We start from the raw sequence: 25948 nt of genomic DNA on the forward strand, positions 1-25948 counted from the left end.
TAGATAAAATGACACTGACAAAATATTTAAAATTGTAAAAGCTGGGGGATGAGTACATGGGGTTGGTTCACTATACCATTTCTTCTCCTTTGTGTATATTTGAAGATATCAATAATAAAAAAAAAAAACCCCAGAAGTTACCCTGATATTTTAATGATGATTCTGGGGGGATATTACATCCAACTGTCTTTACCACTTGTGAAAAAACAACCACAAAAGTGTGTTTTAAAACTTTGATTTTATATTTTTAGAACGTTTAGAAGAAAAGGGAGGCTTTTTAAGAAATAGACTTTTTAAGAGCTGGATCTTAAAAGAGAGAAGAAACTAGGATTCAGAGGTAGAACAGCATATATTTTGCCACCTGTTTGATCTTTCCCCCCATTTTCCAAAGAGGAAGATGCTATCTAACTGTTTTCTATCATGGCTCCTACCACAATGGTCCTACATCAGGTGCTTTGAATGCATGATCTCCTTTATCTCCAAAACTCTGTCTAGGGATCCATTTGAGAAAATGGAGATTAGAGAGGTCAGGTCTTTTTCCTAAAGATCATGGGATGATAAATTACAGGAGCTTAAGTGGTCATTCACAAACTAGCTCCCATTGAATTGATTTTTCAGGAATTGGCTGCTTCTGCACAGAATGAGCCTAAACCAAGAAAAATGAAAAGCATGCTCTTTGGGTTAGGGATGATAGGATGATAAGAGTTCATAGACCAGGTTGGGGAGTGTCAAGGAAGCATTGAGCTTGTTTACCCCAAGCCTCATGGGACTGACAGAGGATGCCAGGAAAGCTGGACGTGAGCCCAACATCTGGAAGAACCAACAGGGCGTGAAAAGCAAAGATAAACTGAATTGAAAAAAGCAAATAACTCCATGAGTAAGTGTAAAATGTTGAGAAAATCAGTGTTTTTAAAGTACTTATTATACTTTCTTCTTTTTTTAGTTCAAATATAGGAGATAAAGTAAGTTCCAATTATTTTCTCTTGTTGGAATTTTACATATCCTTAATATTATGGATATTATTATCCACAATAGATACTAAAGAAAAATGCTTACATAAAATCTCAAGTGCAAAAGCAGAATACAGTATATCTATAGCATGATGACAATGTTTTAAAAATATCCTCTACATGGAAAAAAGTGGAAAAAGATGACAAAAAATCTTGGGATTGTCCTTAGGTTGTAGAACTATGCATTTTAAAACATCTTTTGATTTTTTATTCTATTCTTAAATTTTCCTTTAATGACATGTATTACTCTTGGAATGGAAAAATGTTAAAAAATAAACCAAAAAACTTCATTTTACTTTTTATTGCTGTTTAATCTAGAGTAATGAAGACACTAATAAGAATAAGAAGCTAAAGATATTTATGGTTTCATGTTGAGAACATAAATACAACTTGGTAGGAAATTTGATTAAGTGATGGTAAATTATATCTTAACTACCCTCAGTGAGCCATATATACATGAAGCAATCTCATCACTGGGCCTCCAACCCTTTTGCATGATCAAGGTGACTGAAGATCACACTAATGGTAGCAGAATATAGACCGCTAGCAACAGGTCTCTCTCTAGACCTCAGGAGCTTAAATTTCTACACCAACATTTTTCACTGGCATTTTAAAGAAGTTGTAAGAGTTAGACTCTAATTCTTTTAGGGGCTCTGATAGTCTTTCAGGGGCAAGACTGGTGCTGCATTTTAGAAAGCTAGAGCCAACCCAGGCAAGAACGTCAGCTATATTTTCTACCTGGAGAGAGAACTTCTCTCCAAGACTATTAAACCAAAGCTGTGCTGCAGTCACTCACAGGATCTACAGAGTTCCTTTACAGCGAGGAGTTGTTTCTGCTAGCTGACTCCAGAAATATTAGCTGTCATTTGGAAACATGAAATTTAGTCTCCTTCTTGAAGAGGCTTTTCCTAAAGTGTAGGAAAAGACACATGAACAATTTCATTACAATCTAAGCAGGACTGGAGTGGGCTGTGCACAGGGTCCTGAGCCAGTGGGACATGTAGAATAAGAAACCAAACTTGCTCTTAAAGGAGAGGGAGAGAAAAACAACTGTGACATTGCCTATAGTAAGTAAAGTAAAAGAAGTAGTAAACATACTTAGGAAAGAGAAAAATCACCTCTACTTGGGCATTTTATGCAAAGGCTTTCAGAAAATTGGGCATTGAAGTGGACGTTGATGGATATAATATTTTAGTTGGCCACAGACTGCAGGGAGAGCATAGGCTGGCATTAATGGAAAGAAGATCATCAAGCAAAGGAAAAAAATCATAAAAGGGGAACACTTCCTGTTCCAATTTTTTTTTTTTTTTTTTTTAATGCAAGAGGCCCTATAAACTGAGGACTCTAGGACTTGTGACTTGGTCTATGACTTGCTTTGTTTCGCTGAGTTTACACCTGGAGGTATGTAGAGGACAAGGTAGGTTGCTAGAAAGCCTCCCAGGGCAGACGTGGCAAGGGGGCAAAAGAAGAGGGATGAGAAAGTTGCTGCAGAAATAAGGACCAGGGGGAAAAGCAGAGATGCTAAAGGGCATCGTTAAGGCATTTTGCTTTGGGATGTACCCCTCCTCTGTTACTACACAAAATCTTCAGTAAAAGTCTACATTACTAGACCATTATGGGTTTTGACAGGAATTTTTAATTTGGGACTGTGAGCAGAAGGGGGTGAGGTGAGGAGCATGGAGTATGGTGTGGAAGTGAGGATGGGATGAAAGCAGAGACAGCAAGAAAACAGTAAGCATGTTTCATCAATATGTTCTCTTTGAAGTGAAGAAAGACAACTGGTCATTTATTCATTCACCACTGCGATGATATGCCAGGCACTGTGCTAGTGTGGGGATACAGGCTGAGCCAAGCCCAATGTGGTCTTGGACTTTGAAGAATCTATATTCTAACGTGGGGGGTGGGGAGAGACAGGGATTAACTAAATAAGACCAAATGTAAAGTTAGGATTGTAGTCAGTGTTGTAAAGCAGATGTCTATAGTGCTATGAAAGCTCATAGGAAAATTTGACCTTGTAGGTTAGTTAAGGGAATACAGAATTGAGTGAGTTCTGAAGGATGAATAGGAGTGTAATGTTTATGGCAGAGGGAAAAGTATGTGGAAAGGCCTTGTGGAAGAAAAGAACTCAAGGCAGGCCAATGTGGCTGGTGCACAGACAGTGAAGGGGAGCATGGGGCCAAGTGTAGCTGAAGAGGTAGGGAGCACACCTCACCGGATCTTGAAGTCATGTAAGAGTTTAATTATGAGAGATAGATAACAGATATTTTAAGAGGTCACTTTGGCTGCTAGATAGCATCACCGACTCAATGGACATGCATTAACAAATTCCAGGAGACAGTGGAGGACAGAGGAGCCTGGTGTGCTGCAGTCCTTGGGGTCCCAAAGAGTCGGACCTGACTTAAGAGGCTGAATAGGAACAACTGGATGCTGTGTAGGGAAAAAAAAATGGAAGTGTAGCATGTGTGCATGTATACAAGAAAACCAACTAGGAGGCTATTGCTTTTCCTAAGCAAAAGATGATGGTAGGGCAGAACTTTATCCCAAGAAGAAAGCATGACATAGCCTCAGGTAAGAGGATTAACCCTCTTTTATGTTAAACTGACAACTTGCAAGAAAATGTCACCTTACACTCTGTAGGAAACTTATTGTTCCTTTCAAGTACAAATATGTGCTTATGTAAGTGACTTTAGGAATAAGAACAGATATATGACTAGGATGAAAAGATGTCTCTGAAGAAGAGGAATGCAAAATGTAATATTCATAAGCTTTTGGATCTGTCTACGTGACAGATGTGTTTCTAAGTGCACTGTATATTTTAAGCAGAAATCTTTTTTTCTGGTTGGTTTGTATACAGCACAATAAATGGATGGAGTGAGCAAACCATTATGTATGAACTGCTTTGTCTTTATGGTAAAAACAATTCACGGATGCATGCACATTAACATGTTTTCATATCACCTTCAATTCAGCCTGTGTATTCCAATTTTGCTCAAGGAGAAATTAACAAACCACAATGGCACTGGAAGATTATAACACACCTCCATGTTAGAAACAGATCAAGCAGACAAAGATATGAGAGCTGAATAAAGATATGAGAAATCCAAACCACACAATTAACAAGCTTGATCTAACCTTGCTCTCAATGAATACAGAATACACATTCTTTAAAAGCTACACCAGAACTATTATAAAAATGACTATGTGTACACAGGGAATATAGCCAATATTTTATATTATTATAATTTCTATTATAACTATAAGTGGAATTTAATCTTTAAAATTGTGAATCACTGTACACCTGCAACATAATAAGGTATAGGAACTATACTTCAATTAAAAAACAACTGTGCAATTACAGGGCTGTGTTCACATTGTAATAACTCATTGACTATCATATGTACGATTTACGCATTTTCCTATATGTAGGTTGGGCTTGCCAGGTGGCACTAGTGATAAAGAACCCACCTGCTAAGGCAGGAGACAAGAGACGTGGGTTCAATCCCTGGGTCAGTATGATCCCCTGGTGGAGGGGACGGCTATCCACTCCAGTATTCTTGCCTGGAGAATCCCATGGATAGAGGAGCCTGGCAGGCTATAGTCCATAGGGTTGCAAAGAGTTGGACACAACTGAAGCAACTTAGCACTTGCATGAAAGTGAAAGTGTCAGTCACTCAGTCGTGTTGGATTCTTTGTGACCCCACGGACTGTAACCCACCAGGCTCCTCTGTCTGTGGAATTCTCCAGACAAGAATACTGGAGCTGCCTTCCCTTCTCCAGATCTTCCCAACCCAGGGATGGAACCTGGGTCTCCTGCATTGCAGGCGAATTCTCTACTGGCTGAGCCATAACTCTGTATATGACAGAGTTATATATATATAGCATGTGCATATGTGGGTTACATTTCAAAAAATGGTCTATCTGCTATATTTTAAATGGATAACCAACAGGGTCCTACTATATAGCACAGGGAACTCTGCTCAATGTTATGTGGCAGCTTGAATGGGGGAGAATGGATACATGTATATACAGGGCTGAATCACTTTGCTGTGTAAGTGAAACTATCACAATATTATTAATTGGCAACACTACATCATAAAATAGAAACCTTTAAAAACTGGTGTGTTAAAAAACAAAACAAACTGAACAAAAATCTGATCACATATGAAGTCCCAAAGGGCTAATATTACACAGTTATCTGACAATAATGCTATTAAATTAGAAATTAACAATAAAAAGATAGACAAAGCAAAACATCTTTTGCATTTCTAAATTATAGGTTAAGGACAAAACATAATAGAAATTATGAAATACTCAGAGCTATATGATGAGGAAAATACTAATAAAACTTGTAGAGATGTTGTCAAAATGAAAATAAACTGAATTACATGCATAAAAATTATAAAACACACATAAACAAAAATAGATAAGATAAGCATTCTGCTTAAGAAGCCAGAAAAAGAACACTGGCATAATCAAGAAAAATAGAAGAAATAAGAGGAAAAATTACTGATTAGAAATAATTTTAAAAACGAAAAATAAGGCCTCTGAAAAGACAAAGTAGACAGAACTCTGTCAATAACTCTAATATTGAGAAAGATAAAAAGGAGCAATAAATAAATAGTAATAAAGCAAAAAGAGGATCATAATTATAAAGGCAGTAGAGACTGAAAAGAATGTAAAATGAGAAACTATGGCAATAAGTTTAAAGAAAAATACCTGAGAAAATGTAAATTACAATAAATGATTCCAGAAGAAAACCTGAACAAGCCAATAATAATTACTGAAATTGAATTGAAAGCCAAAAGTCTCCCTTGAAAAAATATGGAAGCCTCAGACTTTTATAAGATAATCTACTAAGCTTTTAAGAATTATAGTTCCTGTCTTGTACAAAATGTTTTGGAGAACCAAAAGAAAAAAAAAGAAGGAAATATATCCAACTCATTTCATTTCAATATATTACCAAAAGTAGATAAAAACAAAATAAGAGCCAATTCACTTATGAACATAAATGGTAAAATTCTATTTTAAATGCTCATAAATTTAATGCAACAATATATTAAAAAACACATGACTATGAAGTAGAGTTAATTCTAGAATGCAAAATCTCATGACATCAGAAAAACCTACCAAGGTTTTCTGTCTTGTTCAACAAATTAACAGAGAAAAAACATACAGTTGAAGAAATGTGGAAACAGCATTTGATCAGTTAAACAAGTATTCATTATTTTAAAATACTTTTGGCAAGAAATAAAAGGGAGTTTTATTAATATGATAGAGAGATTCTACCAGCCCCACAGCAAACATATTTAACAGTGAACTAACAGAAGATTTCCTATTAGATCTGGAAACAAGATCGGAGATTCACTACTTTTACTATTGTAAAATATTGTCCTGGAGGTCCAAGCTAATGCAATAAGAGAGAAAAAAGGAAGTATAAAATGTGGAACAGAAAAGGCAAGACTGCTATTTTCATAAGATAATGACTATACAGAACAACCAAAAATAATGTACAGAAAAGCTAATAGGACTGGTTAAAAAGTTCAGCAAGTATACTGGTTCCAAGATCAGCACACTAACATCAATAATATTACTGTATACCAGCAATAATCATTTAGAACATATAATAGGAAAAATAAACAATTAACAACAGCAATGAAATCTATAATGTAGCAGGAATTAATCTAAAAGAAGAGGCCAGAATTCTTTATGGATAAAGTTATAAAATATGATTGAAGGAAATAAAAGACCTAACTAATGAATACATATGGGAAGATAAAATATTATAAGGATGTTTGTTCTCAAGTCGAGCTACAACTTTGGTGCAATTCCAACACAAATCCCAATGGATTTTTTTTTTCATGGAACTTGACAGTTTAATACTAAAATTCTTCTGAAAGAGAAAAGGAAAGGGAAGTAGCTAAGACAATTTTGAACTATAATAAAATGGAGAGATTTGCTCCATGATAGCAAGACTTATTTAAAAGCTATGATAGAAATATGTAGAAAGAGATGTATGTTTGTAAGAGGCTGTGTACTCTCAAATCATCTTTTGGATACAATCTACTTCTGAAGATAGTAGTTCTATGTGAATCTTTTCCAAATATGATAAGCTTCTTTGACTTAGGTGTATCTGTTAGGGTAAAATGATTGTGCAATCTTATTCACAACTAATTTGGACAGTGCCCAAGTCAAAGAACCACAGATGAGTTGGATACAATGAAAGCCAATCTCCCATGTGGTGCTTTGGGGTAACCCAGATTGAATAGTGTCAAACTGACTCAATACTGCCCTCTTTTAAAGGAAGAGTAAATGCTAAGTAAACAAAGGGAAAGTGGGTTACATGAGCTTAGGTGGGATGCTGAAAACTCTAGAGTATTTTTCCTATTCTCTCTTTGAACTGCTGTTCATTTCAGTTTTGGAAAACAAGTTCCCAGGATGCTATGCAGCTCTTGAAGAGATGACTTTCCTTGCTACCCCCAGGTTCCTTGATTTCCATGCAATTAAATTAATTCACATAGCATTATGAGTCTCTTCCTTGTAGCCTTAAACAAGACTGACAAACAGGAAGATCCATCAAGAAACTTGATGGGACTTGAAGTTTATACAGTTGGGGGGAAAAGGAGCTGTCCCATGGGGGAGGCACCCTCTTCCAGAAAAAATGATTCACTGATGACTAGAAGAATTTTCTACAAATTAGCTTCTGGTTCTGTTTTTCAAACCTTGTTCTCTTCCTCTACCCTCATTATTTCCAGGCCCAGGCTTCACAGGACAAGTTTATATCACAATACAAACTCTGATCTTGCACCTTCATGGCACACTAGGTGATGACAGTATTCCTTGAAGACGTCTTGTACCTGGATGGCTAGTAACAACTCCACTTGGCCTAGCTGTGAATCAAATAAATATACCTTACTAAATTCCACTTTTTGTGGGCAAGATCCCTCAAATATCTAAGATCACTGCAATACTACCCAACAGGTGAAAAATGTTACAGAAGGGGGAACTCACAGAGGAGAGAGACAGCAGTCTTAGAAAACTGTCATTCAAATAGCTTTCCTTTTCTAATTTTACAAAAACAGAATGACCATGTGAACACATTTTGAGGGTCCTTCCCAGGGTCATAGAGAGGGCTCTTGGGAAGAGGGGACCTTTCATTAGCTTGACAGTATATCCTTTGCTAACATTCAATGTTAGGACAAGATTTTTAAAAATAATAATAGAGAATACTCACTAAATGTCAACTGCTATTAATCACCGATCAACTAAATCTCTGGGCATTGGGTTTACATTCAACCCAAAGTGAAGAGTTTATTCACAAATTTACATAATATCCTACCCAGTTAAGAGAAGAAACATTCTTCATATTGTCACAAGCTGGAACTAATCTGCTTCTTACAGTTTCTGTATTCACCTGTCCACCTTTTGTTCCCTGAAATCCTGCCCCATTTATATAGCTTGACCACCCCTGCACACATGTACTTCTCTCCTTCTATACTTTACCACTTCATCCACTCTCTCTGACCAAGTACAGACACATGTACTTGGTCCCTGTAATCCATGTTGTAATAAATTCTGATAAATTCTATTAGGAGATTTCTTAGAGAAGTAAAAATTTTCAAAACATAAAATTTCCATTGATGATATGACCACCTGTGAAATTGTTACTCACTGAAATTATTCCATTTGCTAACCCTAGTGCCTACATCTACCCCATCAAAGTCTTGGTCATCCCTTTGAAAATATCGAGTCCTCAAATGCAATAGAAATCTATTGCAAATCTTACAAAAGATGTGGAATTTTATGAAACTGATGAAAGTGATGTTGATGAACTGCTAGATCCACATGCAAAGTCACTAACACAGGAGGATCTTAGAGCTGTATCAGGTAACAAATGAAAACAAGAAAAATCAATAAGAATGATGATGACATCAGTGCTTCAAAAGGAAGTAATTTGGATTCAAAGAATGAAGAGAGAGTGTTGGGAAAACTGGACAAAGCCCTCCAACATTTTGGCAAATTTGACCCTACTACAAAAAACCCAAATGCAATGAAGAATAATAAGGTACAGAAAAATAATGTCCCCACAAATTAACACTTCATTTATCAGAATTAGCACACAGTTGGAAAATAAAATGTGATAAATACAAGATAAATTCAGTTTCATAATTTACTGGTTGCATTGCTTCATGATAAAATCCCAATCAAGTTTTTTCCTTTCACTATAGAATCTATGTCTCCAATATAAATAGATTCATTCTAAGATGGCCATTTCTGGGAAAAGGAAGGCCTCTTGTATTTATCTCTGTGTTCCTCAAACACACAATATTGTAAGAATCTCCTCAGAAAGTTGTAAAAATTTCAACTGCCAGACCAATTTAAGTGTACAAGAGCAGAACAAAACCTAGGACTTCATATTTTTAACAATCATCTAAAGGGATCCTTATGGTAATCAAGCAAATGTAGAGATAACCCCCTTAACTCATCCAAATGAAACGATGAAATTTATTCTGTCTCTCTCTCCTCCTCTCTTAACCTTAAAAAGTCTTTTAAAAAAACTTTGTCAGTTAGTTTGTACTCACTGTACTTCTTTCTTCTTTCTTTTCTTTTTTCTACATGTCCTTCTTTCTTCAGGGTCTAATCTATTAACAAAGGTTTTCGAAGCTATCAACACAGCCTTTAGAATTTCCAACCTGTCCCTTCTTTTCATATTGCTTTTATTTTCTTAATCTGTTTAAACACTTTAGAAAAATGGAACTTTCCCCCTGCTCCTTTAAAATCGAGTATGAGCGATTTGTCTCAAGCTTCATTTTTTCTATATTCCCTCAGCCTGCATTCTCCTGAACCCATTTTGCTCCATATTCATTTGGACATTAAACTGCTTACCAAATATGATCATATTCTGTCTGTTCTTTCTGTACCGACTGATTGTCAGCTCCTCAGAGACAAACATCTCATCCTTCACTTCTGCGTTCCCTTCGCTGAGCCTGGAAGATTGACTGACTAGTGTGCAGTGTGCTTCATGCAATGAGTGTTTAATAAATATTTTAAAACAGTATTAAAATGTTGAATAAATTTGACAGTAGTGCTGCTCCTCATCACTTAAAGTGCCAGCACTTTCTAGATCCCTTCTCTGCTTAGCAACCATTTCTTAACCATACCTACATGTCCCCATATGTTTCACCCAAGCTGATCCAGCTTTCCCTGCCTGAGTTATGGAAATATTGTTCACCTGTCTTCCCCAAAGGAGTATATCATTAGTACCCAAAGACCCTGCCATACAACTTGAAGTTGCCTTTTTTTTTTTTTTTTTGGTGATAGTGGGGGAAAGAGAAGGACAGTAGGGATGGAGAACTTTTCCTTTTAGGTTACCCTTCTTTCTTCCCCAAATCATCTTTCACAGCAAGATACAACGCCCCGATACTTATTTTCATACCTCTGTGAAATGTTGTTCTTGGCCCCTTAAGACTGCTAGGAATTTTACCTAAGAGGCTTTAGTAATTTTTTTTGAGGCTTTAATATTTTAACTAAGATATTGTGTCTTCCAGAGGTCTATTCAATAACCCGACCCCCTCTTTTTTTTTCTGACCTATAGTCAGGAAGGGAATGTTACTAACATCATTCTATTAGACATTATTCTATGCCAATGAAAAACACTCTTCTGCTTATGTTGTACGGATCTAACGTGGCAACGTACAGAAAAGATTATTTTCTTTTTCTTGGATAAAAATTGAGTTTCGCAAAGTGTGTTGGCATTCTATTCATTGTTTTATTTTAATCCTCACAACAATTTTGCTAGGTAGAAAGAATAAGGGTCATTATCTCCAGGGTAAGCAAGAGGATACTCCGAGAACTTAAGTGACTTGTCCCAGGTCACAGAGATGAATCGCAGTCAGTTCCGTTTCTGTCAGCTGAACTTCACATAATCAGCTCTGTTTGACAGTAGAGATAAGGCTGCTAGGAATGAGCAAAAAAGACAGATTTGGAGGGGAGTAGGGGAGGGAAGGAAATGGCAACCCACTCCAGTATTCTCGCCTGGAGAATCCCATGGACAGAGGAGCTTGGTGGGCTACAGTTCACAGGGTCGCAAAGAGTCGGATACGACTGAGCGACTACACGCACACGCACACACACACACACGAGTGAAACAGAGGCGGGGGAAGGCGAGCAAAGTACCTTGCGCAAGCGCAGATCGCCACTAGAGGGCCAGGACAGTCAGGAGGGAAGGTTGAGGAAAGAAGCTAGCAGAACTTGAACGCCATCTTCAACCTCTGGCTAACGCGCAGGCGCACTTCCTCGGGACGAAGGTCAGACTGAAGAGGGCGGGCCTTGGAGTCGCGCAAGCGCAGTTTTGCGCCGGGTCGTCAAGATGTCGTTCCCCAAGTACAAGCCGTCGCTCTTGGCCAGCTTACCTACTACCCTCGACCCAGCTGAATACGACATATCTTCTGAAACCCGGAAAGCACAAGCCGAGCGGTTGGCCATAAGATCCCGGCTTAAACGGGAATACCAGCTTCAGTACAACGACCCTAGTCGCCGAGGGGTTATCGTGAGTGAGGGGTCAGTGGGTGGAATTATAGGGGCCAGAGTCAGGATAGTCCCGTCTGATTGCTCAGCCCAGACCTGCAGGGGGACCGGGCAGCGGGGTGGTCACCATTAGACACAGGTCCTCTTCCAGGCCCAGAGAGCAGGCCGGTTCATTAGTCCTTTGACCTTGGGCAGAATATTTGGTGTAAAGAGGACAGGTTCTGGATTCAAACCTGGCTGGGTTTGAGTCTCGGCTTGATCACTTCCCGCGTGAATGATCTTGAAACAGGTGTTGAACCATGCGGCTTAGCCTCGGTTTTCCTGTCAGAAAAATGGGGATAATATGGTACTTCCTATCTTATGAGGCTCTTAGGAGGATTAAACGAGATAAGGCAAGTGACCGGCAGGCACAGTGCCTGGCTTGTGTTCAGAAAACGTCAGGGGGAAAGGGGTGTATTTTTTTTTTTTTAAGCTGTTTTCTACTTTTCAGTCACAGTTAAGTCAATACTGCTCTCTCCTGATGGGAATATAGTGATTTTTCAGTTTGTTATCTTTTAAAGACCCAAACAGGCTACTGCTTACTGCAGCTCTGCGCTTTGGAGTCAAACGCCAAGGCTCTAAGTACTGGCAAACTATATGACTTTGTACAATATCCCTGACCCTTCTGAAACTTAGTTTTATAGTTTTCATTTATGGAAATATTAGTACATTCTTTATAGATACTTGTGAGGTTAAATGAGATAGTCTGTATAACACTCTTGACACATAATACATGCCCAGTAAACTGAAAGGTATTATTATTTAAGAAGCATGCTTTTAGATAATTTTTGTACAAGAGCTGTTTAAATATGATGTATGATATTTTTTAAAAATAGACTTTTCCCAACAATTACATTGGTATTCTGTAGGAATTTTAGGAACTTATGAGGATTGAAGGGAATTTACAGTGTGCCAGGCACTATTGAAACTCTTTCTGAATGATATTCAGATATCACAGCTATTGAAAGAGTTAAGCTCTATTACTGTCCCCATTTTACAGATGGGAAGGACAAGTATGTCATAAAGTGATATCAACTAGCAAGTGATAGAGCAGAGTTTGAACTATAGTCTGTGTAACCCAAAGCATCTTCTTATGTTTGGCTATATTGTCTCCAGCCAGAACCTCCTTCACTTGGAAGAAGGTGTGGAGAGAGACATTCGTTATATACATACTCACACGATTGGGTTTGGTATGCTAGATAGTAAGATGTAGTTTTTTAAAAAAAGAGTCAGTCTCTCTCAAAGTCTTTCTCAAAGACTCAAAGAAAGAGTCTTTGAGTCAGACAGAGTTGAGATTTAAATTACAGATTTTCTCTTTTTCAGTCCTGTGACCCAGAGCAGTTATAGTTTTGCCATGTAAAACAGGTTTTATACCAGCCTTGTTGGTTGTTAAGTAAATGCATGCATGCTCAGTCATATCCCACTCTGCATCCCCATGGACTGTAGCCTGCCCGCCAAGCTCCTCTGTCCATGGAATTCTCCAGGCAAGAATATTGGAGTGGGTTGCCCTTTTCTACTCTAGGGAATCTTCTCAACCTGGGGATCGAACCCATGTCTCTTGTGTTTCCTGCCTTGGCAGGCAGATTCTTTACCACTGTGCCACCTGTGAAGCCCCTAAATAAATGAATGCCTGACTATTATATATTGAGCAGTACATGGAAATTCTTTGCCTAATCTTTTAAGAATGATTTATTTAGTAAATAAGTAATTGCTTAGAGTCTGTTACATGCCAGGCCCTCTTATAGATACTGGAGTGACAAACAGGCTGGAGTGGAGAACAAACAGGCAAAGACTCCTGTCCTCATAAAGCTTTGTTTCCAGAGGGAAGACAAGTTTAAAAATTAAATTGTTTAGCATGTTAGGTAATGGTAAGTGATGAGAAGAAAAATAGAGCAAGGAAGGGGGGATTAGGGGGTGTGTGTATGTAGAAGGGACAGAGAGCAGCTATAATTTTAGAAAGGCTCAGGAAAGGCCTCGCTTAGAAGGTAACATTGAAGATTTCAGAAAACTGAGGTGAGGGAGCTAACCACTTAGCTCTCTGGGAAGGTAGCATTCTAGTAGAGGGGACAGCAAGTACAGGGGTCCTGCAACAGGAGTGTGCCTCGTTAATCTCCCAAATACTGAAGAGACTGTTGTGATTGATTAACATAGAGAAAGGTGAGGGCAGAGTAGGAAGAGATGTGATTGAAAAGGTACCTAGAACTAGATCACACCAGGTCTCATAGGTCACTGAAAGGACTTTTCTGAGTCGGATGTCCCATAATCAGAACTTATATTTTAACATCTCTGCTGCTTAGTTGAAAAGAGACTATGGGTGAGCAAAAGCAGGAGCAGGGAGACTAGGACCTTTTTGCAGTATTCTAATTTCTTAGTTGATGGTGGCTGCAAGGGTGATGGCAGTGAAGTTAGTAAGACATGATCCATTCTGGTCATGTATTGAAAGCAGAGCCAGCCAGGTTAGCTGGTAGATTGGATATGTGGTGTAAGAGAAGGAGAGGGCTCAAGGATAACTCAGATTTTTGACTGAAGTGAAGAATGAAGTTGCAGTTTGCCAAGATAGAGAAGAGTGTGAAAGGATCAGGGATGGAGGTGGAATGGCATGTTGGGAAATCGGTTTGGGATACATCACATTTGGTATCACATTGGCCGGTTAAACTTCCCTGGTGGCACAGATGGTAAAGCATCTGCCTACAGTGCGGGAGACCCGGGTTCGATCCCTGGGCCAGGAAGATCCCCTGGAGAGGGAAATGGCAACCCTCTCCAGTACTCTTGCCTGGAAAATTCCGTGGACGGAGGAGCATGGTAGGCTACAGGCCATGGGGTCACAAAGAGTCGGACACGACTGAGTGACTGAACTGAATTGCCTATAGGTGGATATTTAAAGCTATGTGACTAGAGATTATCAAGGGAGTGAATGTAGATAGGAAAGACCCACAGGTCTGAGGTTCACCCTTAAGAGATTGGAGAGAGAAGTAGGAAGTGAGTGAAAGAGACTAAGGGAATAGCCAGAGAGTTAGGAGAAAAGCCAAGCTGGTGTGTGCCCTGGAAGGGATAGATATAAGAATAGATAGATGTTTTGTCCTTTCAGGTATAGAGCTCACATGTCCCATTGAACCTGTATCTTGTGTCTTCACCTTCTTTACTGTCTCTGCAAACAGTTTCATTTAAAATGTCACCTTGGGAGACTTCCCTTGTGGTACAGTGGTAAAGAATCCACCTTCCAACACAGGGCACCTGGGTTTGTTCCCTGGTTGGGGAACTAAGAACCCACATGCTGCCAGTTAACTAAGCCCTCACATCACAACTACTTTTTTTAACCGAGACGATCTGATTATTTTTCTTTAACAACTTTATCCTTTTGAAAAACTATTTTAATAGTGTGAAATGTAATAATTTTGCACTTAGAAATACCAGCCAAGGCAGCTCAAAAAACTTTTAAGTTCAGAGTTAGCCTACCTCAGTCTTCATCCTTCCTGCAGTTTATTTGTAGCCTGGAGAGACTGGCATGGGTGTAGCATTAGAAAGGGTCCTAGAAACAAAGTTGACAGTATGATAGAGCATATGAAATCTGTTTGTCTTCATTAGAAATACTGTGTGGTTCTGTTGGTCATACTTCAAGAAAGGCAGTGAAGCCAAAAACAATCCAGAAAAAAACAGAAAAAAAAGGAATTAAAAAAAAAAGTGCCTTCTCTGACTGCTTAAAATGATTAGGATTCTTAAATCAATAGAAAGCTGAAGGATAATATGAGTTTTTAAATTCTGAACAGGATCATCAGGAAATTAGTCAACAAATGCTAGAAATGTGTGATCGTCTCTGAAGCTATGTAGGAATATTTGGGATATACCCTTAACTGTAGGAGAGAAGAAAGGGTGTCTCCTCTGCTCCAGAACAAAAGTCCTGATGAGATTGCTTCTCAGTGTAGAACTTCATTTCCTGTATCTTTTGTTTTCATTCATTTTAGGAAGATCCTGCCTTGGTTCGTTGGACCTACGCAAGATCAGCAAATATCTACCCCAATTTCAGACCCAATACCAAGACCTCCCTCTTAGGAGCTCTGTTTGGAATTGGGCCCCTCGTCTTCTGGTATTATGTTTTCAAAACTGACAGAGTAAGTACTTGGACCTTGTATTTGGTGACTGTGTGATAGGTTCCTGCTGTGCTGGCTGCAGCTGTCTCTCACTCGATAATTCCCTTCTTGGCTTTCTACTCTTCCTCCTTACCTTTCCTTTATCCTCTCCTACCTTCATCCCTTTCCAGCTGAATTAAAAACCGGAAGTTTCATTTACATGTTTAGTTTTATTGCTCTATCATTTCAACTCATGTAGAAATATTCCCTCTTAAAAACCACAGTTTCTTGGTCTTTCAAATTTAATATTAGTGGCTCTAGAATTTAAAATAATGAATTGGTCCCTTTAAATATCTAGAATTTAAAATAATGAATTGGTCCCTTTAAATATCTAAGACTTGAACTTAGCTCATGGAAGAGTTTTCCAGGTGTATTCTAGATGAGGTAAGGAAGTTGTGTGTGTGTGTTCGTGCGTGTGCACTCAGTTGTGTCTAACTCTTTGCAACTCCATGGACTGTAACCCACCAAGCACCTCTGTTCATGGAATTTTTCAGGCAAGAATACTGGAGTGGGTTGCTATTTCCTTCTCCAGGGGATCTTCCTGACCCAGGGATTGAACGAACCTATGTCTCTTGTGTCTCTGGCATTGGTGGGCAGATTCTTTACCACTGCACCACCTGTGTATATTAAGCAAGAGGATACAGAAATAACTTTAAAAGTTAATTGCTTTTTTCTCATTAGATGTGCAGAAGTTAAGATTTTCCATTCTGATTAACCTTTAGATGTTGTTTTTAAAGAGATATTTATTGGGTTACATATTAGCAGAATACATGTATCACTTTGTATGTTCCCTGTCTGCTCTGCATGAATTTCGGTTATATAGGTCATATCGTGTGAGTTAATGTTAAAACATTGATATTCCAACAGTAGGGTAGCAGAAGCAGCCTGTGGTGGGGATCACTGACATCAGAGGCCTGGGTATTTGATTGCATAGAAAGCCAAGCTTATCTTTGACACTAGACCAGTCTGATACTAGATCCCCAACCCGAGCCCGCAGGCCTCGTGTTGCCATCTACACTGGAGCCCACCAATGTGTTAATAGCTCTGCCTTAAACTGGTCAATCCACTGTCCTGTTAAGAGTGTATATATTTGCATTATCTGATAAATTACTGCTTAACAGAAAGGTAGGCCACACTTACCAGAAGGTATATGCCTTTTGCTTTCAGTGTATGCTATTTGGTGGGGGTAATATAGATATTTTTCAATAGGAGTGTTTTCTTACTATCCCTTTATTTCTTCAGATTATTGCTTCCTCAGTCATACTGTGCAGATGTTAGACAATGAGAGATTGGAATTAGGTTGGGAGTGTTTCTTCTTGTTTTTCAGAGTTATACCATGAATTGTGCCAGGATGCATTGTTTTTAATGTACTTTTTTTTTTTTCTGTTTGTGCAGGATAGGAAAGAAAAACTTATCCAGGAAGGAAAATTGGATCGAACACTTAGCATCTCATATTAAGTCTGACAATGATGTCTATATGTACTATTGTTTAAATAAATCAATTAATCATTAAATAAATAGTTTTTCTTTCTTAATATTACTTGGAATAAGCAAACATTTGCTGAACATTGTAGAATCCCACTTTGTAAGAATTCACAGTTTAATGAAGAAACAGATTCATGTTCATTCATTCAGTCATTTAGCAAATGAGTGTCTGCTATAAACCAGGCATTGTGCTACGTGCTGAGAGTATAGCAGTCAGTAGGACAAACTTAGGCCCTGTGCTTTAGGAGTACACACACTGACAAGTGTTTATTCAACAGTTATTATATGAGGGCTTATTATGCATCTAGAACTATTTAAGACCTAAGCTGTTGTCTGGCTCCAGCCCCAGTCATAAATGCAGCAGAACAGTTAACAACCTTGTGGTTTAAAAAAAAAAAGATAGTGATTCAGGAAAGTGATGTAGGCAAGCTGATGAAGAAGCAGTTCTGTCTAGGAAGATGGCATTTGATCTCGGCCCTGAAGATCACAGGGGCTGACAGAGCAACACAGGAGCACAAAAGGGTGAGGTGTGTTGGGTATGGCTAGATTGGGGACCACTGTTGGGGAGAAGACAGGGAGGGTGGAGGACATGCTGAAGAACAGAAGTAAAAAGATACAGAGCATGGTCTTTGGAAGTCAGATCTGGGCTAGAATCTTAGCTTGAGCTTAGCATTTGGAATACCAGGCCTCCACATCCTCATCCATGGCATGGAGATAGTAATGTCTACTACCTCATAAGATGAAAATGAAGTAACAGAGTATTGCTCAGTAAAAGTTGCCCCATGCTTTGTAGTTCAGTCTTGAAACAAGGGATAACAATTTGATCTGAGAACAAAGTAAAATCAAATGTTGTAGGGGGAACAGCATGCTCTATGGGGCTGGCTTACATGAGTATTTTTGTTTTAGCTTCAAAGCATATTTACAACTATTCTCTCATTTGATCCTTACATGAACCTGGTGTACCCCCAAAATGCAGAGCCCAAGAGAAAAGCTTGTACAGATTTTTTATGTTAGGAAGTGATCTGAAAGAACAAGGGGCAGACTGCTAAGAGTGAAACAGGGACTGAGGGAAAACCCATCAACTGTGTGCTCTTGGCCTGAGGGTAACGGGCTTAATTCTTATAGGGGCTTTCTGAGGAGCACTGTGGAATGGACACACAACTTTTCCTCAGACTTGAAAAAGTGAATATATACCACTCCTCTCTTGGTCCAGAGTTGTCTCATGCAGTTAATTCTCTTGTACTGCCAGGTGTGGGCAAGCCTCAGATGGGCTGACTGGGTTCTTATAGGCATCTCATGGAGAATGAAGGAAGGTTAGGGCAGAAAGCAGGTGACATGCTGTGAAGCTGAGGTGAAGTCACACCTGCAGGCAACTTAGAGTTGCAGCAGCAATTGGAGTAAAAAGATGGGTCAAGCAGAATTGAAGTAGGCACAAGAGGCATAGGATTTCCTCATCCACTCTTCGAACAGCTTGCCTCTGTGCACACACTGAATCTGTCATTTGGGGGGGTGGGGGTTAGGTACAGTGTCACAGGAGGGCTAGTGGAGCAAGTTGCTGTCCACAGTTGAGACTGGTTGAGGCCCTAGCTGATAATCATCATTTCCCCTCACCATGCTCTCTAGATTTTCCTTCCCTTGGCCATCACTTTAGCAGATCTAGGTTGCTTACTAGGATTTTCATTTACAAAGGCCAGAACCTTAGTTACTCTAGCATCATCAGGCCTTTGATGCAGCAGCTGCCTGTTTATACTTCTCACGGAGCATGGAAGCATGAAAATGAGCCAGTGAATCCCTTGGGAGTCAGGGGTATCCCTGTCTGCCCCCATTGTGTAACGGCAACCCTAGTTCCTTGTAATCAAGGTCATTTAGTGCTGCCAGTATAAATAGCCTTTTTTTTTTTCTCTTATCTACAGCTTCGGAAGTACAAGAAACCCCAGGTGGCCAGGAGTTAGTGATGACTTCAAATTAAAGTGAAATCCTGTTAACATTAGTTCTATGATTTATAATAAGTATGTATTCAGTCTTTGTTTCTGGCACAGAACTTCTAAAACCCTTGGGATTTCCTAAGTGAGATAACAGAAAAAGGTGTCTTATGTTAATAAGGTGACTTTTGAACCACACCTAAGCATGGGGGCTGGCTGTTTGGAACTTTCAGTCTTACCCCTGACCTCCTTAGCTTTATATCCCTGCTCTGCCACTTACTGGTTAAGTGACCTGGAATATATTTAAATTCTGTTTCCTTATCTTTAAAATGGATAAACTAGTAAAACATTTTTTATTAAACTCATTGTATGAGTTATTATAAAACATTTAGAACAGTGGCACACATTCAGGTCTTGGTGAGTATTAACTATTATTATAACTATTAAACTCTGAGTTTAAAACTATTATTTTAAACCTAATTAATGAAAATATTTTAGTTTGCATTTCATTTATTAAATATAACTTCATATCTCTGTCCATGGAATTCTCCAGGCAAGAATACTGGAGGGTATTGCCGTTTCCTTCTCTAGGGGATCTTCCTGACCCAGTGATCAAACCTGGGTCTCCCATGATCCAGGCAATCTTTACCGTCTGAGTCACCAGGGGAGCCCATAATATTGAAGTATAATATAACTTCATATGTTTTTGTCCACTTATGTTTATTTTGTTATTTGCTTGCTCAGATCCACTGCCAAATTTTTCTGATGTAAAATGTCTTCTTAGTGATTTCAGATTTAGACAGGTGATGATATGAATCCTCAATTATACCAATCTTTTTTTCCTGTGAGAGTTATTCTAATACACCTTAGTTACAGGAAAAACATTTACAGTAGGACTTCCCTGGTGGTACAGTGGATAAGAATCTGCCTGACAATGCGGGGGATACAGGTTCAATCCCTGGTCCAGGAAGATTCCCATGTGCTGTGGAGCAGCTAAGCTCACAGGCCTCAATCTGAGCCTTTGTGTCTAGAGCCTGTGTTCCGCGACAAGGGAAGCCACCTCAACGCACTGCCAAGAAGGGTAGCCCCCGATCACCACACCTAGAGAAAGCCTGCATGCACAGGAAGGAAGACCTAGCACAACCAATAATGAATAATTAAGAAGGCAGGATCCAGAAAGACATAGGCAGAATTTTTTAAACAATTTTTTAACATTGAGAATACTCAACAATGTGTTCTTATCATTATAAACTGCCCCAAATCACACTCAGGAGTTGTCACCTTATGTGAACATTCAGTGCTGCCATATGTGACTGATGCCACTAGCCCTGAGCACTGGGCGTAGACGCTCGTACAGGTAAGCTGCCTCTGTTAGCCCAAGAACTCAAGTTTGTTACAAGTACAGCCACTGGAAAAGTTCCTCAAGGCCATTGTGTTTTCCCATCACTTGCTCCTGAATCCAGGGCATGGGAGTGGCTGAGCTTAGGTTATGTGCGTGAGTTCTAGCTGCAAGGGAGACTGAAAAAGCAAACATGTAGTATGTTCAGCTCTAAAGCAGTGGAAGCCTTTGAAGGTGTTAAGCAGGAGTAAGCTTATTGAATTTGCACTCCTGTAAGATCATTCTGGATCCTGGAGGAACATCTTGGGGTAACAGAGGCTGGAGGATGACCAGAACCAGACTGTTGTAAGACTTTAGGCCAGAAATTGTTTTCAATTTTTGAGATTGTTCTCAGTGCAGAATAAAGCAGCCCATTCCCAATCCCAGGATGGCTCACTCAGATGTGAACCTGTCCAAAGCTTTATAAGATTCTAAATATGTTATCTCTATTAGTTCCCCTTTATGCTCATGCATGAGGAGCCAGCTTTCTTAATAATTCCTTATCCTTGTATGACATCCCTTCTTCTCTCTGGAACAACATTGCTTCTCTAACAGCCTCATTTGTTTAAGTACTATTTTCTTTTTTTTTTTTTACCCTTTATTATGGATCCTTCCTGAAGAAAAAGATTATTCATGCTCTGATCAAAATCCCATTGGGTTCAGCCCCTGATTTATTTTTCTTTTCTCATTCCTGGCACACAGTCTTCTCATAACTTTGGGGAAAATACAGGGTATTGATTATCTCTACATTCTTCAGGATCATTAATGGGGTATTTGAAGAGATTAGAGTTCTGAACAAGAATCTGTCTTTCTGATTTACTTCACTTTGTAGAATATGCAAAATAGATAGCCAGTGGACATTTGCTGTATGACACAGGGAACCCGAAGCTGGTGCCTGTGATGACTTAGAGGGGCAGAATGGAGAGGGAGGTGGGAAGAAGGTTTAAGAGGGAGGGGACATATGTATACCTATGGCTGATTCTTGCTGATGTATGGCAGAAACCATCACAATATTGTAAAGTAATCCTCCAATTAAAAAAATAAAATTTAAAAAAGAATCTGTCTTGATCAAATGTGTGATTTAAAAATATGAACAGCATTTTAAAATTAGTAAAAATATAAGCCTACAAATACATTGAAAGATTCTGAATTTCCAAAGCTTTCATTGCCACTTTCTACCTTTGTGTGGACAAATAGGATTTTATGATGTTTCTATTATAGGATCCATTTGTACCTATCACTATGATTGTAATATATCCAACAATTCCCTCCTTGGCTGCCTTGTTTAATGCCATTTCTCTAGCTGAGCTAGAGATGGCCCCTTCTGCTGATAACCACTATGGCCTGGAGGGAACTGAGCAGTATCTTTCACCTGGAGACCATCATCCCTAGAAGACTCAGCGATCTTATGGCCAAGTTTCAGGATTTATAAGATTAAAGTCAAGCTGAAAGTCTGACACTTGATCTCTGAATACCCCTGGAGACAGATGGCTGGTGCAACATGAGATTTCTTGAGCAAACTTGCACTAGAGTTCAAATTTATTTCTCCTATAATCACAAGGAGTTATCACCTTAACATTGTAGGGTCAATTCTTTACCACCAATCACATTTAAATCATTCCTTTTATTTAATAATTAGGCTCTGGAAAATTCTTGGGGATGGGGGAAACAGGCAACTTGGCTAATGCTGCTCCAGAAATCAACACAGGAGGGACTCAAGGACTGCAATCTGATAGACGATTGTGGGTAGGAGGACAAGGTGGGAGACGGGACTTACGAAACTACATTTGCACAGTTAAACACTTTTTTCTACTTACGTTATATGTTTCACATGAATGAAAGTTTTCTAAAGAGGGTTTTATTCTTTATGTGAGATGGAGACAGTATCAAAGAGTAGTATTTTATATGGAGTAGCTTGGATGAAGGTAGATGGAGGTGGAGGGTTTCAGTAACCCCAGTGCCATGTCTTAGAAGCTGTGCAGGCAGCTTCTGCTCCAAAATCATGCTCTGCAGGAGTGGTCCAGAAGCAGCTTGGTCCCATCAGGGACTTTAGGAGGAGAGACAAATGCCAGACCACAAGGAGAAGGAGTTGGCCTTCCGGTTCTAAAGATGGTTGGTTTCCTGGAGGCAGTGGGATGGAGGAACCTGTGTCCTGTTAAATTCTAGTAGGACACTCACCATCAAGTCCCCTCTGCATTGATCATATATCAATACTTATTGAGCTCCAGTCATTTACTAAGCACTGAGGATACTAGTATGAAGATACAGCTTCTTCTTAGAGGAATTCACAATGGAGAACAATTATAGCAGCCAACACTTATTAAACTTTTACTTGTGTTCCAGGCACTAAGATAAAGTAAGGGCTTTACATATCTCCCAACATACCTTAAAAATCATCACTAGAATGATACCTTAAATCTCATCATCATGAGATTTTGAGAGGTTAAATAATTTGCTCAAGTCCTCTAGCTAATAAGGACTAAGATAGAACTGAAATCTGGGCAACCTGACTTCAGAGGGAAATTTTTAACCATTCTTTGAAAGGGATAAAGACAGATGTTATGAGACACCCAATACTGAGAAAAGACACCCAGTCCAGCCTGGAGGGATTAAAAGATGGTGCCTTCAAGATCAGGGACCCCCATGTGCATTTTCTTAGGTTTTCTAGCACATTCACAGGTACTTAGAATGTTAGAGCTGGAAGGATTGTTAAAGATCTGCTAGTCTCACAGCCTAACTCTATAGGAAAGGTTTGGATAGGAGCAACAACTTGTCCAGTTCTTCAAGAACCCTGCTTTAAAAACTGTTGTTCATTACTGATGGGAATGCAAAATGATACAGTCACTTCAGCAGTTCATCAGTTTGTTGGTTTCCTACAAAATTAAACATATTTTTACCATGTGATCCAGCAACCATACTCCTTGTCATTAGCAAAAACAGTTGAAAACTTAAGCCTACTCAGAAACCTGCGTATGGATGTTTATAGATGTTTAATTCGTAATGGCCATAATCTGGAAGCAACTAAGGGAAGGCAGAATAGGCAAAGCATTTAAGGCAGTGAAACTACTCTGTAGGACACTATAAAGATGGATATATGTCATTATGCATTTGTTCAAACCCATAGACTGTACAATGCCAAGAGTGAACCCTAAAGTAAACTATGGGCTTTCGGTGATGATGTGTCAATATAGGTTCATCAGTTATAACAACCATACCACTCTGGTGGGGGATGTTGATAATGGGGCAGGCTATTGTCAACAAAGGTCCATCTAGTCAAGCTATGGTTTTTCCAGTAGTCATGTATGGATGTGAGAGTTGGACTATAAAGAAAGCTGAGCGCCAAAGAATTGATGCTTTTGAACTGTGGTGTTGGAGAAGACTCTTGAGAGTCCCCTGGACGCAAGGAGATCCAACCAGTCCATCCTAAAGGAAATGAGTCCTGGGTGTTCATTGAAAGCACTGATGTTGAAGCTGAAACTCCAATATTTTGGCCACCTGATGCAAAGAGCTGACTCATTTGAAAAGACCCTGATGTTGGGAGAGACTGAAGGCAGGAGGAGAAGGGGACAATAGAGGATGAGATGGTGAGATGGCATCACTGACTCAATGGACATGAGTTAGGGTAAACTCCGGGAGTTGGTGATGGACAGGGAGGCCTGGCGTGCTGCGGTTCATGGCGTCGCAAAGTGTCGGACATGACTGAGTGACTGAACTGAACTGATGCATAACTGAAGGGAGAGGGTATTGGGAAATCTCAGTACTTTTAATAAGGATGTATTTGGAGAGAAATCAGGCAGATATTTGGAGCACTTTTCTGTATAAAGCAAGTATTAGAAGATTTATCTCTTCTTGGAGCTTGAACATGAAAATATTCGATTCAAAACCAATACCTCTCATGTTATTCTTGCTGAATTCCCATAAAAAGGTATCCATGGCAGGCACCAGCTCTTACTTGTCAACACTCACTCTCCTTCCTTTTCTTCCAATAGAACCCTGGTTTATTTACGAGGCTGGTGGAAGTCCCTTTAACTCAGAGAAAGTGGGCATGATCCCACTCCAGGGGATGAATCTGGATTGGTCTAAGGGTGGATGTGTAGCCCAGTTCTGAACCTAAGACATAAGAGAAATCTACTAAGGAGGGCTTTCTTTCCTCAATAAAAGACATTTCCCAAAGAGAAATCCTTCTGTCCCTTTACACTTTTGCTTTCTTTTTTTTTTTTTCTCTTCATACTTTATTTTTCTTTCCATTTATTTTTATTAGTTGGAGGCTAATTACTTTACAATATTGTAGTGGTTTTTGCCATACATTGACATGAATCAGCCATGGATTTACATGTGTTCCCCATCCCGATCCCCCTCCCACCTCCCTCTCCATCCCATCCCTCTGGGTCTTCCCAGTGCACCAGCCCTGAACACTTGTCTCATGCATCCAACCTGGGCTGGTGATCTGTTTCACCCTTGATAGTATACTTTGTTTCATGCTATTTCTCAGAACATCCCACCCTCGCCTTCTCCCAAAGAGTCTAAAAGGTCTGTGCTGTACATCTGTGTCTCTTTTTCTTTTTGCATATAGGGTTATCATTACCATCTTTTTAAATTCCATATATATGCATTAGTATACTGTATTGGTCTTTATCTTTCTGGCTTACTTCACTCTGTAAAATGGGCTCCAGTTTCATCCATCTCATTAGAACTGATTCAAATGAATTCTTTTTAATGGCTGAGTAATATTCCATGGTGTATATGTACCACAGCTTCCTTATCCATTCATCTGCTGATGGGCATCTAGGTTGCTTCCATGTCCTGGCTATTATAAACAGTGCTGCGATGACCATTGGGGTGCACGTGTCTCTTTCAGATCTGGTTTCCTCAGTGTGTATGCCCAGAAGTGGGATGGCTGGGTCATATGGCAGTTCTATTTCCAGTTTTTTAAGAAATCTCCACACTGTTCTCCATAGTGGCTGTACTAGTTTGCATTCCCACCAACAGTGTAAGAGGGTTCCCTTTTCTCCACACCTCTCCAGCATTTATTGCTTGTAGACTTTTGGATAGCATCCATTCTGACTGGCGTGTAATGGTACCCTCATTGTGGTTTTGATTTGCATTTCTCTGATAATGAGTGATGTTGAGCATCTTTTCATGTGTTTGTTAGCCATCTGTATGTCTTCTTTGGAGAAATGTCTGTTTAGTTCTTTGGCCCATTTTTTGATTGGGTCATTTATTTTTCTGGAATTGAGCTGCAGGAGTTGCTTGTATATTTTTGAGATTAATCCTTTGTCTGTTTCTTCATTTGCTATTATTTTCTCCCATTCTGAAGGCTGTCTTTTCACCTTGCTTATAGTTTCCTTTGTTGTGCAAAAGCTTTTAAGTTTAATTAGGTCCTATTTGTTTATTTTTGCTTTTATTTCCAATATTCTGGGAGGTGGGTCATAGAGGATCCTGCTGTGATATATGTCGGAGAGT

At 39.3% G+C, this 25948-nt stretch overlaps 1 protein-coding gene and 1 long non-coding RNA gene across 2 annotated transcripts; one reads left to right on the forward strand and one right to left on the reverse strand.

Moving 5' to 3' along the window:
• Positions 1 to 10756: 10756 nt before the first annotated feature.
• Positions 10757 to 11319, reverse strand: LOC122445596. Its single transcript, XR_006270566.1, has 2 exons — positions 11184 to 11319; positions 10757 to 10964 (listed from the first exon to the last, which is right to left on the reverse strand). It is a non-coding gene; the product is annotated as an uncharacterized LOC122445596 (long non-coding RNA).
• On the forward strand, positions 11249 to 17214 carry NDUFB4 (NADH:ubiquinone oxidoreductase subunit B4). The gene is made up of 3 exons (XM_043475015.1): positions 11249 to 11556; positions 15536 to 15682; positions 17096 to 17214. The coding sequence occupies exons 1-3, from the start codon at positions 11377 to 11379 to the stop codon at positions 17156 to 17158; spliced, it is 390 nt and encodes a 129-aa protein (XP_043330950.1). The 5' UTR covers positions 11249 to 11376; the 3' UTR covers positions 17159 to 17214.
• The last annotated feature ends 8734 nt before the right edge of the window (positions 17215 to 25948 follow it).

The sequence above is a fragment of the Cervus canadensis genome, chromosome 7 (assembly GCF_019320065.1).
Source record: "Cervus canadensis isolate Bull #8, Minnesota chromosome 7, ASM1932006v1, whole genome shotgun sequence".
In the NCBI taxonomy this organism is placed as follows: Eukaryota; Metazoa; Chordata; class Mammalia; order Artiodactyla; family Cervidae; genus Cervus; species Cervus canadensis.